Raw genomic sequence first — 18,674 nt, forward strand, 5'->3', positions numbered from 1 at the left:
AATATTCAAGAATATTAAAGTCTTTTTTTTTTCCAAGAATAAAATAAAGTTATCCCCTCCAAACCTTTGTTCATCTCTATTTAACCCATCCTAATATAACTACAAAAAAAAATAAGGCAAAATAGTTAATAATACATTTCAAAAACTAAACTTTATGGTTTCAAACAAGTTTCTTTCCACAATCTATATTTACTGGGCACCTCCAAAGCTGGCCCTAAAAATGAGCAATATTTCATGTCCCATTCCACCCCGAAAAAAAACAATGACAAAATTAGAAAAGTATATTAGTTCATGTAGATAATGTGGGACCAACAATTTCAACATTTAAGGCATTAACCAATCAGGACATACAAGTCCAACTCAATGTTTCCATATTTTTGGAAGAACAATTTAAGGAGTTTAGAATAATGTCATGATTACATGATTAATGTCATGACTACAAATCTCTCTGAGGAAAACACATCAACTAAAAAAGAAAATCACCAAAGTAAAGGTTTAAAATTAAAACAAATTCACTTCAGATTCATAATTCTCCTATAAAGTCATCCTACCTTTAGAGAAATTGATTTTTTTTAAATGATGGTAGTTATGATGTTAAAATGAAATGGTCATAAATGTTTAATTTTTTACAAAAAAACTGTAGAAATAACTTGAATATTATTCAACAATAGGATTTTTATTTTGTTTAAATTACATTCATTATTAGCATGCTTACACCCCTTCATGAAAAAGTGACACCATGCCATCCATTGTCTGCGTGATCTCAACTTCCATCGTGACTAACGATACTGTAAAAAACGTTTCGTGGTTCAATGGAATAGGATGCATCGCCAATAGCCCTGTTCATTGTCTTTAAACTGTTGTGAAACTGTAAGTTTAGGCAACTGATACATATGGACATTACGTCCTGGCTGCTGAGGATTTGATTGATTTCCTCCCCTCCCTGCTATGGGAGTCTGCCTCCTAGTCTGCCTCCATTTGCAGTTCATCTCAAGTTCTTTTACTCCAAATAAATTTGTACTGTTTTGATTTTTCCTTTGCATTGGATGGTTGATCTACTTGGTTCCTTCATATCACATGAGTATTATAAAATCTTAAACATGAGTTCATTTTTATATGTGTATGAGAGTCATGATTTTACCTTTTTCTGAAAATTAATTTTTCTAAATTTTCTTTAATCCATGCATCAGTAGATTTAGAGCACAATCTAAAGCCATGATATATCACTTAACTTTTACATTTCCTAATTCATTTAATAATTCAATAAATATAATACTTGTTCATCATCCACCTTTGATTTTGCCAGCACAGTATTCTAATCAACAAAACTATATTAATATAAATAAGAATAAAGTATCTCTAAGACCAATTTTAAGACTTTTACATAGTCTGAGTTGTAATAAATCTTTACAAATACATCATTTTATTAGCAGTTATCATAATTTGTGCTTATATATTTAGGTGATTATTTAATTAATTTCTATCTCCATCACTAGACAGCAATCCCTTTCTCTCTCCTTCTCCCCCTTTCCTTTACTTTTCTGAGAGCCTGGTCTTAGAATAATGAAGAATGGAAAACAAAAAGTAGTCTAGTTACCCAAAAGATTCTTATAAAACACTATGCCAAATCTTGCTTAAAACAGAGACACACACTTAAAACTTACAAACACACACACACACAGTTTGTATAATCCCTTCTAAGTGCATTCTGCTTTGTCTCTTAGGGAGGAATTTAGGGAGTGAGGGATGGAATGTGACCAATACCTGATATCCAGATAGGAGATTCCACCACGTAGTGCCCACTCCATGGCTCCTGGGCTGTCATCAATCCACATCGCCCATATGGCAACTGTTCATAGTAACTAGCCACCAAATTCCAAGCAATTGTCCTAAAAGATTTGTTTGATAAAAGAGAAATGCCAAAACAGCTTGTGATAAAAATGTAAATGTTTAGAAGCCCATAGCAAAAGGACCTTATCAGAGTTTATATAAATATATGTAAATGACAAAAAAATGAAACAAGAAAATATAAGTTGCCTAAGTTTATTCACATTTTGAAAAATCCAGTGTTGGATGCATCTAAATACTTTTAATGATGAATCACATAATAAAAAGTACAAATGTACATGAGGCATACAATTTTTACTAAACAATGGTGTAGCCAGAGATGACTCATGCTCTATCAGTACCAGACATGTCACAAATTTGAGTCAAATATAAATAAAGGCTTTACCTATACTTGCTTTCCTTTTGACAGTCAGCCTTCTTAATGCCCCAGTTTCGTGACCTAATTTTATGAACTTGTCTGAGCTGTTCCAAAGTTTTACAACTGAGAACCTTCGAGTCAGACTGCCTGGGTTCAAATCACGGTTCTACCATTTACCCTCTCTGGACCTCAGTTTCCTCATCTGTAAAGTGAGGATAATAACTGTACCCAGCTCATGTGATTGTTGTGAGGATTAAACGTACTGATGCATATGAAGAGCACAGAACACGGTCTGGGCTGTAGTACTGCTATGATTCTGCTTCATCTACAAGTATTAATCAGATCAGCTTGCTGGGCTATATTTTGGTCCATTCTTTCAGATGGACACAACCGGTACTGAACTCTAAGATTGTGACTCTGTGGTTCTCAGGAAAATCCAAGGGCAAATGGGAGGCTCTGGACCCTGGTACTGCTGGGTTCCTCACAGCTAAAAAACAAAATACCCAGAGCTTACCCATAGAATTTAATTTTTCTTATCGAGTCCTCACCCATCATAAAATAACAGACTGACATTCTTCAAAAATTAAAGCCTTCTAAATTCCGTCAAAACAAAGTAGAAATAATAGTCCCAATTTTCAAAAATCCTCACTACCAGCAAAAATGTTAAGAGTTCTCATGATTTTCCCCATGGACTGCAAGATGCATGGTATCTCCTCTGGCTAGTGATAGAAGTACAAATTAAAACAAACTATCTGGAGAACATTTTGTAAAATATACAAAAACCTTTAAAATCTATATGCCTCTGACACAGACATTCATTCCATTTCTAAGAATATATCCTAAGGAAAGAATCATACATGTGTACAAAGATATTTCAGTGTGTACAGAGCTGTTAACTAAAATGGAAACAACTTCCATTTCTAGGAAGAGGAGCATAGTCAATGAGGTATAATATATTTTCTACATCAGTGTTTCCCAAATGTGTGGCGTCACTGGGGCACTGGATAGACCGACAGGGTCCCAGGAGCCTGCCCTGGAGACACCGATTCAGTGCATCTGGGCAGCTGCCAAGGAATCAATAACACAAGTATCTCAGGTGCTTCCTAAGACAAGGCAAATTTGGGAAATTCTGCTTTCTGTAACAGATTATACATAAGCATTAAAAATGATGAAGTAGAAATATACCTAAACATGAGAAAAAGTTCATAATGTCTTATTAAGTGAAAAGCAGCTTATGTGCTAAATATTATATAGTACAGTCTCAGTTTTGTATTACAATTTTATACATATAAATATAAATGGAAGGACATACACCAAAATTATTAAGGATGGTTACTTCTGGATGGAAAGATTAGAGGTGATATTGTTTCCTTCTTTGTACTTATATACAGTTACTAAATTCTCTGCCATTAGCATGCATTACTCTTAATACTAAATTAAGTTATTAGGACCAAACTCTCCATGATAAGCATCTTTTCTTTCAGAAAGAGAAGAAAAAGAACAAAGGATGTAAGAAGAATATATCAGTCCCGGTTAACATCACAAAAGTATGTACTGGCTTGCTTTGGCTCCATTTATCATTGTTTTAGAAGCTACTTTGAAGCTAATTACAATTAAACCTTCTCAAAGCATTTAAGAAATGCTTCCCTGAGAAATTAAAAAGAGTCCGTGTTCTCCCTTAAGAACCTCTGTTCTGTAACAGTTAAATTGATACGGTGAGGAATCAATCAGCCAGATTGGGAAGTGGATAGTTCACAAGACAACTTGCCTGGCCTTTTCAAAAGGTCACTGTCATAAAAAATGAGGAGGGAAGGAAAATATTCTAGATTAAAAGAGATTTGTAGGGTATGACATCTAAATGCAATGCATAGTGCTTGACTGGCTCTTAGCCTTAAAGAAAAAGCTATAAATGACATTATTGGAGACAATTAGGAAAATTTTAATATAGACTGAGTATTAGAAATATTTTTTATTTTTTTTTAAGTTTTATTTATTTTATTTTTTCCCCCAAAGCCCCAGTAGATAGTTGTATGTCATAGCTGCACATCCTTCTAGTTGCTGTATGTGGGACGCGGCCTCAGCATGGCTGGACAAGCGGTGCATCGGTGCGTGCCCAGGATCTGAACCCGGGCCACCAGCAGCGGAGCACGTGCACTTAACTGCTAAGCCACGGGGCCGGCCCTAGAAATATTTTTTAAAATGCTCTTATGTATCAAAATGATATTGTGATCATGTAGGAGAATATTCTTATGTTTTGGAGCCACATGCTAAAATACTTAGGAGTGAAATGTCATGACATCTGTAATTTACCTTATACTTGTTCATTAAGATATATAGAGAGCTTGCCAAAAATCATAGAACAGCATGAATTTTACTGTATATAAATTATACCTCAATAAGCCTGACTTCATTCAATACAGAATATACTCAAATATAGAAAAATAGATATAGCTTAGGTGTGGATATAGGTATAGATGAAGCTAATAAGGCAAAACATTTACAATCATTGAATCTAGGTTGTGAGAATATGGAAGTCCATTCTACTTCTTTCTACTTATTGTTTTCGAAATTTTTCAAAATAAAAACCTTTAAAAGTTTTTAATAGCTTACGAAGTCATGTAGCCATTGATATAATTCTGATTCAATATGCGACCCCAGCAGCCTGCACCCACATCATTATTTAAGGTGCTAAAATCTTCAGAAGACCAAAGCTTCTTCTCAGTCAACCTCGCATCCTTTACCGTATAGGTCCCAGGATAATGAGCTCTAGAAAAGAAACAGTGGGAGGAAATGGGAAAAAGTCAGAACATGGCACTTTATCTATTTGATGAGTGAACACAAATACATGTCTTCTTCAACATTTTCTACTTTAAAACAACGGACAGCTTCCAGGTAGACGTCAGACTGATCATAAGCCTCTGCTTCCCATCCTAGTGTCTCAGGATGCCCTTAAAATGAGACAAACCTATAACAACACACAGAATGGGACAGATCATCAATGGATGAGAAATTTCTGTTTCTGGAAACCATAAAATGAATGGAAGCATGTTGACAGATGGAGGCAGCAGAGGAGGCCACAGCCTAGAATCCTCCAAGAGATTAATGAGTTGGAGGCAGGATTCAGACTTCCCAGGGGAAGCAGAGAGCTTGGGACAGTAGGAAAGAAGGAGTAAGAAGGAAGCCAAAACTAAGACTAATGAATCTATTATATAAAGTAGTACTTCCTCCCTTACTCCCATCCCTAGTAGACGGAGGGAAAGAAAGCTTGGCATTTACCCTAATGCAAAAACAAAAGCAACAAAAACCCAAAGAGAGTTCTTTCTTGAATAAAAAAAAAAAACTACCTTGGGAAACCTACAAGTTATTATCCCAGAGCAGTGGTGGTTCTTAATCTGGGTGAGCTTGCCTGGCAGAGAAGGCAGGGCAGGGCAGGATTTGCTCCTGGCATCTAGTGAGTAGAGGCCAGAGATGCTGCTAAACATCCGACAATGCACAGAGCAGGTCCCCACAACAAAGAGTTATCCAGTGAAAATATCAAAAGCGCAGAGGTTGAGAACCCTGCCCCAGAGTAATGAACCCCCCCCTTAATCTAGCATTTGAGAGGAGTCAGTCAGTTGAAGTATAAATGTATATTTATTATTCTAAGAGTAAAATACTGCCATAATGATGACTGTGGAAGCTACTGATTATTGAATAAAAACAATTAAGAAATTTCCAATGTAAAACAGAAAACAGACTGACAGTTAATACAATAATAAGAGAGCACATTAGCTAAATAACTTTAGGGACATGAGTGTATACTTTTTAGGCCAACAATTATTTACAAAAAAATTAATAATAATATAAGCAGAATAATGGAGACTGGAATATATCTTAATTCTAATCTTTTTAGTTTGGTGTAGCAGTATTCATTACATTAAAAGAATGATTGTGAAGACCTGTTTTAGTTTTTAATTATTTAATTCCATTTAGGTCATGAATCTTTTAAGAAAAAGTCCTACTTGGGAATTCATTATACCTAGCAAAGATGAATTAGGGTACAATATCAATTTGGCATTCCAGGATTTCATGAGGAAGAAAAGAATATATAATAGAGAATATAAAAAGAAGTATTAGAGGAAAATGAGGTTCCGCCAAGATTTTGTTGAGTCACTGAACTCAGCTGAAAACAGGCATCTATTCAGTATTGTACATATACACTACAGAGACCCCAAGAGCAAGCCAGCACCTAACAGGGTTAAGAAATTATTGTTCCGGCACTAGAATGCCCAATGTGAAAAATCTGACTACTAATCTTAGTAATAATATAATTTTAATAAATGTTTACATTTAGATTTATTCTTATATCCCAGAACTTCATTCTATGATCATGATATTCAGCTTTGATGCCTCAGCCAAATACTAATTTCAAGACTCATCTGGTTGTCACTCAGCCAAATGTATGTTTGGTGGCTCTCTGGTTAAAATATACTTGTGTGAAAAATAAAAGCCTGGAAAGTAATATGCTATTATGTTACCAATGATCTCTAGATGTTAGGATTATGAGTAAGTTCTAACTCTATCTTTACAGTTTTCTACATTTTCCAAATTTTCTATAATGAGCATGCATTATTTTTGTCATCTGAAAAAGTATCTCTTTTAAAGTTATAGAAATAGGTGTCACATCCCTCATTCAGAAAACAATGGAACTGTTATACTACATTTAAAACCTGAGTGATTTATTAAATGATCTGAGCAAACAAGGGCAGAACTGACACTAAAATCTAGGTCTCTCCCAATGATCCATTGCTAGTTCAACAAAATGTAAAGGTTCTTTAAGAATATAATTTTTAAATGTATATAATTAGGCAAAACATCTCTATCATTTCATAGCATGATTTTTCAAACTTCAATGACAAAGTTATGATCATGCAAAGTAAACCAAAGTTTTTCCTAACAGAGGAACATGTTTGTATTAAAAGAAAATTAGAACTTATGGACAAGGTCTATCACGGTAGCACCCCAGTTTCTGAAACTCCCCAGTACTCCTCCTAAAACCAAACAGATCAACCAGACAAAGGGAAAGGACAAACCCATTGACAACATCCTCATCAAAACTAGGGCACAGGAGCCCTGCAGGATCAGGACTGGCCCAGGATCAGCAGACAGAATATGGAAACTGTGAAAATGCAAGGGGACTAACAGATACTCATCCCCAAAGGAGCGGACCCTACCCTAAGTGGAAGCATGAAGAACAACTGGTCAAACTGGGAATGTCTTCATAGGCTTGAAATTGGGGGTGGATGCCAAAACAGTGAATTCACTTAGAGATCAAACACAACGCTGTGACAGTTTAAACCAGATTTGCCCAATAAAAATATAATGTGAGCCATATATGCAATTTTAAATTTTCTAGTAGCTACATTTAAAAAAGCAAAAGGGAATTTTAAAGATATACTTTGTTTCACCCAATATATCCAAAATATCATCATTCAACATGTAAAAAATAAATTACATTTTACATTCTTTTCTATATTAAATCTTTAAAATCCAGTGTGTATTTTACACTTACAACACACCTAAATTCACATTAGCCACATTTCAAGCCTCGATAGCCACATGTGGCTAGTGGCTCCACACTGGGCAACACAGGTTTAAACCGTTAATACTTTCTGGATTGGTAGACCCTCACCATGAGAATAAGCTGCTTGAATTAGAATCCAAATGGAATAAGGCAGGAACACTTAGGGTGAGGGAAAGACAACATTTAGACAGTAGGGAGAATGGGGATCAGATCTGAGCAGACCCCAGAAAGTACTGTAACTGCAAGACAGAAATCTGCAAACATAGCGCAGGCCAAGTACTGCATGAATGGAGCAGGGAGGTACACTCTTCTTCAAGGAGGTGGGAGCCTCGGACTAAATATCTCCGGAACAAAATTCCACTATACTACAATGTCCAAAAACTGGAAACAATCCAAATGACCACTAACCAAGAATAGATGGGTAAATTGTTGTATATTCCTACAATTGAATGTGAAACAGCAACTAAAATGAACTACATCTACACCTGGCAACATGAGTTAATCTTAAATATATAATGTTGACCAAAATAAAAGATACTCTAAAATGCCATTTAAATAAAGTTTTTAACAGGTGAAATTAGTCTGTGGTGTTAGAGGTTGTCTCTGGGGCAAAAGGAGAGGCTAATGATTAGAAAGACTTCCAAGGGGAGAGCTTCTGGGTTATTGATAATTTTTTACTTCTTGACCTGGGTGGTATGTCACTGATAGTCACATAGGTATGTCCACTTTGTAATAATTCATTAAACTATATTCTTAGGATTTGTGCAATTTTATGTATGTACGTATGTGTGTCTGTATGTTATACATCAATTAAAAAAATTTTTAAGGAAATGAAATTACTAGACAACAGAGGCATATGAAACTAAAATGAGAGAACTACAGAATAATTATAAAAAAATAAAAAACATTTTAGAAATGAAGACTAAAATAAAAGGAACACAAGATAGAATAGACACTGTGGAAAACACAAGGGAAATAGAGAATAGTAAGGATAAAATTACAGAAAAGCAAACAGAAATAAAGAGAGAAAAAAGATTTGAGAGGGGGCCGGTGGGTGGCATAGTGATTGGGTTTGCACACTCCGCTTCGGCCCAAGGTTTGCTGGTTCAGATACCGGGCGCGGACCTATGCACTGCTTTTCAAAGTCATGCTGTGGCAGTGTCCCACATAAAGTAGAGGAAGATGGGCACGGATGTTAGCTCAGGGCTAATCTTCCTCCAAAAAAAAGATTTGAGAGAAATATAAAATAAAGGCAATACGCAAAGGAGGTCCAAAATGTGTAACTGGGGCTTCCAAAAAGATAGTCAAAGTAATGGAGCAAAGTAATTATTTAAATTAAAATTTAAGTAAACCTTACTGAAATAAGAAAATACTTAAAATATAGATCTTGAAAGGGCATATACTATGTACCTGGAAATGGTAAATAGTGTAAAACTACTAGACCTTAAAGTTAATGAAAAATATTTTCTGGACATACAGGAATTGTGCTGAGTCATTTAAAAGGAAAAGAAAATAAGTCTGAACGAAGGCAGAACCACAAGACTGAAGGAGCATCTTGTAGAACAGAGCTGCTCTATCCTCCTGTATATTGTTTTGGACGTTTACTTGAGAAATAAGCATCTCTCTTGCTTAAACCACATTCTGTTTTGGTCTGTTAAAACAATTTAAATGATATCTTAGCACATGGAAGCTAGAGATGGAGTCTGACATAGTTCAGCGAATCAGGGGCCAGGTTATAATTTCAATTTTCACACCATGGAAACAGAGGTAATCCCTTATACCAGAATGTAAGATAAGTATATCTGTGTAAAGATATTTGCTATTCTTGGAGACAGTTTCATTGACTAATAGGAGGATTTTTGATTATCTCCATTCTGCAAAGATACGGAATTCCCAGGGACAAAACAGAATGTCTACATGAAAAATTAAGAAAAACTTTTTAGAGGCCGTAGACCACAAAGAACTCAGTGGCTTAAAGAAAAAGAGTTTATTTCACTTCCATATAATCATCTGAAGGTAGAGAGTCAAGGTTGGTGGAGGCAGCTCAGTCCCAAGAAATCACTGAGGCAGTTAGGTTCCCTTCTTTGTCATATTCTCCATGGTCAAAATGATTGCCTCAGATTCCAGCCAGCAGGAAACAAAAGGGGAAAAACAGAATGAACCCCAAGTCGTAGAGTGAAACCCACAGGTGTTACATATCACTTTTGCTCTCATTTCATTACCAGGAACTTAATCATATTGCTACATCTTTTTTTCTGAGAAAGATTGTACCTGAGCTAAGATCTGTGCCTAAGATCTTCCCCTATTTTGCATGTGGGATGCCGCCACAGCATGATGAGCCGCGTATAGCTACGTGCCCAGGATCCGAAACGGCGAACCCCGGGGCACTGAAGTGGAGTGCACGAACTTAACCACTATGCCACCACGCCAGCCTCAATATTGCTACATCTTAACTGCAAAGAATGCTGAGAGTCTTGCCTTGTGCCCAGGAAGAATAGGATGGGTTTTGGAAGACTACTAGCAGTTTCTTCTACACTAGGATAAATGAGAGTTGCAAGGGGAGGTGAGGGGGTGGGGAAGAAGTCTGGCATCAGAATTCTCAACAGCAACATGCTACATAAGTAACCAATGGAGTATATTTTATGATACTCAAGGATTAAGTAAATGTGAGTCAAGGATTTTAAATCCAGCCAAACTGTCCTTCAAGTATAAAGGCCACAGATAAACAATAATAAAAATGTAAGAGATGAAGAAATATTGTTCCCATTAGCACTTCCTAAGAAATACAGTAAATATTAAGACTCTGACATCCAAGAAACTAACGGAGAAAACAACAAAAGACTTAAAGGTGAGCTTAATGGTGCTTAATGGTGCTTAATGATACCATATGCTTAATGGTAGAACTAGACTAAAAGAAAGAGTAATTAAATAGTATATAAATATTACATGTTCTGATAATGTATAAATAATATAGCTGACACAAAATAGGAGAAAGAGGAAATAAAGTGAAATGTAAACTACGTTTGCCAATTGGCAAGGAGCAAAAGGTTACAACTTGCAGCTGACAAATCAAGACAGTAGAAGCTTAAGCTCATGTAGGAGTACAAAGATTAAGAAATTCTGGTAATTAAAATTCCAGTGAAGAAGAGAGAGAAGGAAAGGAAGAAGAGGTCATGAGATAACTTTATTATTGCTTACAGTAAACCAATAGATAATATCTAAATAGAGAGGGAACTAAGAGTGTTGTACGAAGTTTCTCAACTTCGGCACTGTTGACGTTTTGGCTGGATAATTCTTTGTTGTGGGGGAGTTATCCTGTACATTCGAGGTTGTTTAGAAGCATCCCTGCCTCCACCCATCAGATGCCAGTAGCACCTACGTCAGTGACAATCAAAAATATTTCCAGATATTACCAAATATATCCCGGGAGGCAAAATTATCCCCAGCTGAGAACCACTAGTATAAAGTACTAGTATAAAGGTAATCAATAGAACCAAAAGTCAAATCTTGCTAAATAACAAAAAAATTCCTCCTTTAAAAAGAGCAAAGAAAACAAATCACATAGCAAAAGAGTTTGTATTAGTGTGTGTGTAGGTATATAATAAATCATTAAATAACAAAAGATAATATAGTAGAATAGAAAACAAAGCCTTCAGCTATATCAATAAGTACAAATAAGTTTAACTCATTAAAATATGAAGATTTTTAGAGCGGCTAAAAAAGCAAAATCTAAATCTATGCTATATGCAAGCAACAAACCTAAAACAAAATGACCTTGAAAGGTAAAAAATAAAAGTATGGGCAAAGATATATCAGGCTAATGCAAATGAAAAGAAAGCAGAAGTCTCTATCTTAGTCACATGAAAAGCAAAATTCAACCCAACTAGTATGAGACAAAGAATAACATTTTCTAATGTTAATAGTTACAAACTATAATGAAGATAAAACATGTATTAATATCTATGTACCAAATAACACAGTAGCAACTTTCATACAGCAGAAACTGCATGAGATTGAAAGGAGAAATAGAAACCCACTAATAAGAGGAAACCAACTTTCTTGGTAATCCTGGATAGTTCAAAGAAACAAAATAATTAAGATACAAAATATCTAAACAATGTAATCAGTAAGGTAGATAATATACATCAACTCTTGTATCCTGATAGAGAATACATCCTAATATAATAAGACAAAAAGAAACTCCTGGGAAAGTTCTGAAAAAAAAATGAATAATACATTCAGCATTAAATGACCACAATGCAATAAAATTAGAAAATAATAATAACAAAACAGACTCTATGAGACAGAGCTAAAGCAATGCTCAGAGGAGAATTCATTGCATTTAATACTCATCAATACAGATAAAACGAATTAAACATCCATCTTCATGAAGATACAGTAAAACCCACACTTTCATTTAAATATTTTTCCTAGCCAAATATATTCAGGATCAACACAACTTGGTTTTCCCTCAAGACTTGAGTTATTTATGAAAGTTTTAACAATAAAGGCAAAAATTATATTCTAATTTCAATGTATGAAATGTTTAAATGGATCTTTCTTTGCCAAAAAAAAAAATTAAGTCTAAATCTAATTTAATCATGCCTCTACCAATTTCTAACAGGAAATAGAATGATGAGCATGTTAAACTAAACTGTAAGGATGAAATCAGTAAAATCAAGACTGTGAGAAACTTTACAGGACAAACAAGTTTCTATGACAAAAAAAGGAAAAAAGAGTGAGAACTAAAAAATTAGAAGAGACAAATATCAACCAATCACAATGTCTGAATCTAAACTGGATTCAATAAAATAAAACTATAAAATAATAAAAATGGATATTTGATAATATCAAGAAACTATTACATTTTTAGATGTAATAATGGTATTGTTTACAGTAAAAAGAAAAAGAGTTCTTATCTTTAGAGATACATGGTAAAATTTTTACGGAAGAAATAATATAATGTCTGGGATTTGCTTCAAAATAATGTGAGGAGGAAGGAGAGAGGAATGGATGGGCATGTGGATGGAGAATTGGCCATGGGTTCATAGTTATGGAGGCTGGGTGATGAGAACATGGATATTCATTACATTATTCTGCCTACTTTTGTGTACGTTCAAAATTTTTCATTAAAAAAAGCACACCTAGGGCCAGCCCCGTGGCTTAGCGGTTAAGTGCACGTGGTCCGCTACTGGCGGCCCGGGTTTGGATCCTGGGCGCGCACTGATGCACCACTTGTCCAGCCATGCTGAGGCAGCGTCCCACATACAGCAACTAGAAGAATGTGCAACTATGACATACAACTATCTACTGGGGCGTTGGGGAGAAAAAGGGAAAAAAAAGGAGGAGGATGGGCAATAGATGTTAGCTCAGAGCCAGTCTTCCTCAGCAAAAAGAGGAGGATTAGCAAGGATGTTAGCTCAGGGCTGATCTTCCTCACAAAAAAAAAAAAAAAAAAAAGCACATGTAGGGGCCAGCCCTGTGGCCTAGTGGTTAAGTTCGGTGCACTCCACTTTGGCGGCCCTAGTTCCGTTCCCGGGTGCAGACCTACACCACTCATCAGCAGCCATGCTGTGGTGGTGACCCACATATAAAATAGAGGAAGATCAGCACAGATGTTAGCTCAGGGTGAATCTTCCTTAGCAAAAATATATACATATTAAAAAAAAAAAGCACATGTAGATCAAGCAGAGCCTTCACACTGAAGAAAGAACAAATTCCACACATACATGTATTCTATTTTTCAAATGTTTATATACATTGTCTTGATAGACAAAATTCAAATTCACTTTAAAAAAAATACTGCTGGAAGCCAGTGAGGTCAAAGCCCAGACGGCTGAAAGGTAGAACTGGACTGAGGAGCAGGGGCAAAGCCATAGTGCTGGGGAGATACGACACCATATCACAATGGACGACACCATACCATTGACACAAGTGTTCACGGGAGATCTCCGAACCACAGGAAGCCTGAGAGTTAGGAACTGATTTCACAACACCACCTTTATCACTTCTCAAATTTAAATACTACTCTGCCCCTTAATCTAAACAAAGTTACATTTTATTACTCCAAATATTAACACCATTTTTTTAAAAGTTACCAATACATTTCATTGTCATAGAAAGATACCAAAGTATGGACATTTCAAAGAAAAAGGAATGAAATATCAGTTATATGTGCTTTAGTTAGGTAAATACAAGGAAGCTGCCTTCTGAGAACGTAATCTAATGGGAGGAGAAGGCAAAACAAAGGCACAGTCAGTGTCTGGAGCAAGCAACCAAAAACCTAGTTTTCAGAGTGAGACATTCCTTACCCTATAACATCAATCACCTTCAAGAGCTCCGGGTCAAGCAGCATAGAAGCAGAAATGGGCTCCCAGAGATTATCACTGGCAATGATTTTCACTTGCTGGAGACCTTGATAGTTCAGCATTCTTCTTAACACCTTTCAGAGAGAGAAACACAACATAGGAAAGGTTACAAATGAGTTTTCAGCTGTTGAATTATGGCCAAGATAGCTAAAGAATCTTCAAAAATCAGTATCCTGGATGATAGTGTCAATATTATTTCTCAATAGAAATGTGCCTCCTGTGGAAAATGAAAGCATTATCATCAAGATAACCTACTTAGTGCGAATGTACAAAGAAAAGGAAAAAAAAAAACAACAAGAGGTAAAAATGTTTTGGAGGTATTTTCCCTCTGACTTTAAAATTATGTTTAATCATAGAAAATTTGGGAGGGAGGGTGGAAATTAAAAAAAAAAAAAAATCACAATAGTACTACCCAGAAATAACTACTATTATTTTGGTATGCACTCTTTCAGGAATTTTCTTATGCAGACGCAATAATAAAATTGAGATCAAATTAAACATACCGTTTGGTAAAATGCTTTAACATATCATCTTATTTTGAGTATTTTGCAATGTATTTAAATATTCTGCCATTACTGAAAATATTACACTTCTTAATACTTTGTAATATTACTAGAAGTAGAAATAAGAAATATTCCATTGTTACCCTCAAGTCTTTCACACATATAGACAGCACAGGCGATGAAATCTACCTGTAAGACTATCTGCCCAGGAAAATTAAAAGTAACAAGCTAAATTCTAACAGGAAATAAATCAACAAAGCACAGATACCTACTCTGGTATTTAGTACTGTACTTGGGCCCCATGAGGACTCGAAAAGAAGCACAAGATGGGGTCCTCACCCTTAGGTTGGCAAAGACACTCACCAGGACACTAAAACTAACAGCATGTACTAGAAAACCAGAGAACAGGTACTTACCAAAAGGTATGGATTGCCAAAAGGTACAACAAGAGCAGAGAAAAGGGACATCATTTTAGCCAGGAGCAGAAGGATCCGATTTCAGAACAGAAGTGGTTCTTGAGAAATGGGTTTGAATAAGCCTGGTGCTCTACACCCAAGCACTTGGAACTGTCTGGCTCAAAGTAGCAGGTGCTCAAGAAATAGTGGTGTAATTAATTAAGTAATTAAGATAAGAAAGAACAAAGAACTTCACAAGCTCTCTTTTCACATTCTAACTTCTCTGAATTAGGGAATTTTCCAAGTAATGTGCTCTTTTAGAAGGCAAATAGTAAAAGCTCTGATCAATTCCATGTTGTATTTAAAATGGATGGTTTCTTAGAACTGATGTCCTCCGGTATTTTAGAAAAAGAGATGAGAAGTAGAGTAGCAATCCAAGTTCATCTTTCAGACAAGGTCAGTTGAGGCCCAGGGCACCCTGGAAGCTATCTGGAGAGATCCTTCATAGTAAATAGAGACCAACTCTCAAGATTCAATAAGATTGAGAATCCCTATCCCTCTACTAAGAAACCAATCTTGAGTTTCATCACCCTGAAATTCTCTCTTATTCTTACAGAAAGGAGGGAGAGCAACGTAGTCAAATTTGCATTTATCACTATATACCTAGTTTTTCTAGTGCTATTCCTAGATCATCACCTCTAAGACTGCTGACTTTTACATATAGTATATATTTGAATAACACTCCAAAATATACAAGTCTATAAGCTGTGTTTTATAAAGTCTCCATCCCAAAGTCAGTATGAATAGCAGTATTTGTTGAGCAAAGTTTTATCTAATATATTTTCAAACGTTGCTTTTATTGTGGAACCTTTCACTTCCTCCAAAAAAAGCTTAGATGGAAACCCTACTTATAAGATAAATGAAAGGGAAGCTGTTCTGGTTGAACTGAGTGAGGTCCCACAGACTCACACATCCATTTCCACCCACCACCCTCAGACCCTAGATGGGACTTTCCAGACACAATTTAAAAACCACATCACTGAAAATCAGAATAAATCATAAAAACAAGATAAACAGCAAAAATAAACTTAAAAGAAATAATAGCTCTGCCGTCTTTACATAAATTGCTTGTTTGTATTGTATTTATTTCTACTCTTAAAAACAAATGTTTGTTATTGCCAGGGGCCATCTTACTATACTACATGGAATAAGTATTCATTAAGCTTATCAAACCTGAACACCTACATTCATGTGCCATTATTGAACTCTTCCCAATAGGCATTTTAACAAACAGGACACAGATTCCAATAAAATCTCGCTACAAAAATGGCAAACACAAATTAAAAGTTTTTACATCCTCAGATATTTTACTGCAGGTAAACTAAAGGTTGAGACAAAAGGAAATGAAGTCTGAACTGTTTAAAACACTGATGATGAGTCTTAGAACAGCAATTAATCGTTCAAACCAGCTAAGCTGAATTAGAACACAATAGAATCAGCAACAGACACTTAACAGTAAAAAAAATAAAATAAAATAAAACAACCACCTCAGTTGCAGATCATTAGTTTAAAAGAAAAAGGCAACCAGATTCTAATGCTTCCTTCAAATGAAATGAACACAACTACAGAGACACATGTATAATCATAAAAGAAAAAAAAATAATAAGCTGTGAAATGTCAAATTGGAGTAAATAAAAAGTTGATCACTTCACTATTAGGACTCTGCAGCACCACCATCCACCTGACTACAGGGTTGTACACAGTACATATGCACTAATGTGGCTTCTCTCTGTGCCCTTGCTGCTCTCATCAGACCTGTACTCACAGCAGTCACAACTTTCCAGTAACAACCCTAGTGCTCCACTGCCCCACCTCCCACAACCACCCCACCCAACTCCCACACTCTCACCACTCCAGTGGGAATGTCTGCAGCCTGCAGCTCACCTTGAGGTACCTGGCTCTGGCTGCAATCCAACCTATCAAATCCCACAACTACAGATTAGTTAAAATGTGCAGTTACTCCAGCAAACATATTGGCCTACTAATGGCTCAGTTCGCCCACTTTTCCTCCCTTGTCTAATCCATCTTTCCCCCAATCCCTTTACCTCTCAGTCTTCACTTCTTTGCAGTGTCATTCCCCTGCTTTAGCAACTTGGTTCCTATCTATCCCACCTTGAGGATTCCAACTACATGTCACCTCCTCTAATAGACTTCCCTAATCCACCTGGGCAGAGGTGTCATCTCCTCTCTGCACCTTCTGACATCCCTGTATATGCATTATGCTGCTAGAGAAATTATGACCAATATTTTAGCCGTCCATATGGGACTCCATCGCCCCCCAAATGTGAACTCCTTTGGGCAGAAACATAAGTTTTATTCCTTGTATTCCAAGTATGCACAATACCTGACAAACTAGGTGTTGAGTAAATGCTTGCTGATTGAATGAATAAATAAATTTAGTGGATATTACCTACTTAAAAACATAAGACACTCAATTTGAAGAAATTTTTTTAAAAACTGAAACAAAATATAACCATAAATTATATTTCTTAGGGAAAATACACATAAAACAAGACAAAAGGAACTGAAAAGTAAACTAGCGAACATCTCCACCTGAAAGTTAAATTGCCATTTGTTTTCCAATGACAAAAGAGGTTAATATTCTCAGCTTTTCCTTTCCTGAAAAATAGCAATAATAGTAGTTACCTCATAAGGGAGGTAGTGAGAATTAAATGGAGATAAATATTTAGGAAAATTGGTTCCAAAATAACACACCTTTGCAAATATTATTTGCTACCTGTTTGCTAATCAAATACAGAAACATGTAACACACTCCAATATAATAGGCATTCCAAAGAAAACAAGAATGAGACGATATACTAGAAATTTTGACATAAGACAATGAAAGAAAAAAGCTACATTTCTTCAAGTCCCAAAAGTCTAAAATAACACAGTCGTTTTTATACTGATTATCACAATACCACAAATAATGAATTTTAAAATAGGAAATTCCACACAATAAAATAGGAAATCCCAACAATAGGAAATTGTCTTCAGACAAAGGCAATTCAGGGCTTACACGGAATTATATGTTTCAATATTGGGAATATAAACATTTTTAAGATTTTGCTTGAATTTTATGTCACAACTAACAAAATAAATAACTGTGCTATAAAAAATACAGTGTTCCTACTACTAATTTCCACGGAGCCATAAAAGAATTATTCACTAATAACTTAAAGATAAAAAGATTTTAAAGTTGTACAGACCTTGATATAATTGGTGTCAAATGTCCTCTCATTCCAAATCTGCAAAAGAAGAAGTCAAAAAGCCTGAATTGAAAGTTTTTAAGTGTCAGAAAGTAGACATTATCATGAAGATGCCACTTCCCTCATCGTCTTTCATATCATCTGAAAAGCCATTTTTCTTACTTTAGGGAACGTTCTGTTACAGAATTTATAGATATTTATAAGACAACACAACTTTTTGAAATTATTTTTGAAAATCTTAAAACATTTGGTGGGGTTTTTTCAAAAAATTACTTATTCCAGAGACTTCTAAAAATGGAATATTCATTCAATCATTCAACAAATATTGACAACACAATGTGTGGAAGGAACTATACTAGGTCCTGGAGAC

At 35.5% G+C, this 18,674-nt stretch overlaps 1 protein-coding gene across 2 annotated transcripts in view; it reads right to left on the reverse strand.

Annotated features, from left to right (window-relative positions):
• The window catches only part of GALC (galactosylceramidase), a 61,778-nt gene that overhangs the window by 26,214 nt on the left and 16,890 nt on the right, over positions 1-18,674 (reverse strand). For both annotated transcript variants that reach the window (XM_058567489.1, XM_058567490.1), the window contains 4 exons: positions 18,305-18,343; positions 14,081-14,211; positions 4,817-4,972; positions 1,765-1,889 (listed from right to left, as the gene is read on the reverse strand). In XM_058567489.1, the coding sequence (XP_058423472.1) occupies positions 1,765-1,889; positions 4,817-4,972; positions 14,081-14,211; positions 18,305-18,343 (451 nt within the window). The remainder of the gene's footprint in view (positions 1-1,764; positions 1,890-4,816; positions 4,973-14,080; positions 14,212-18,304; positions 18,344-18,674) is intronic.

Source organism: Diceros bicornis, chromosome 24 (assembly GCF_020826845.1).
Source record: "Diceros bicornis minor isolate mBicDic1 chromosome 24, mDicBic1.mat.cur, whole genome shotgun sequence".
NCBI lineage: Eukaryota > Metazoa > Chordata > Mammalia > Perissodactyla > Rhinocerotidae > Diceros > Diceros bicornis.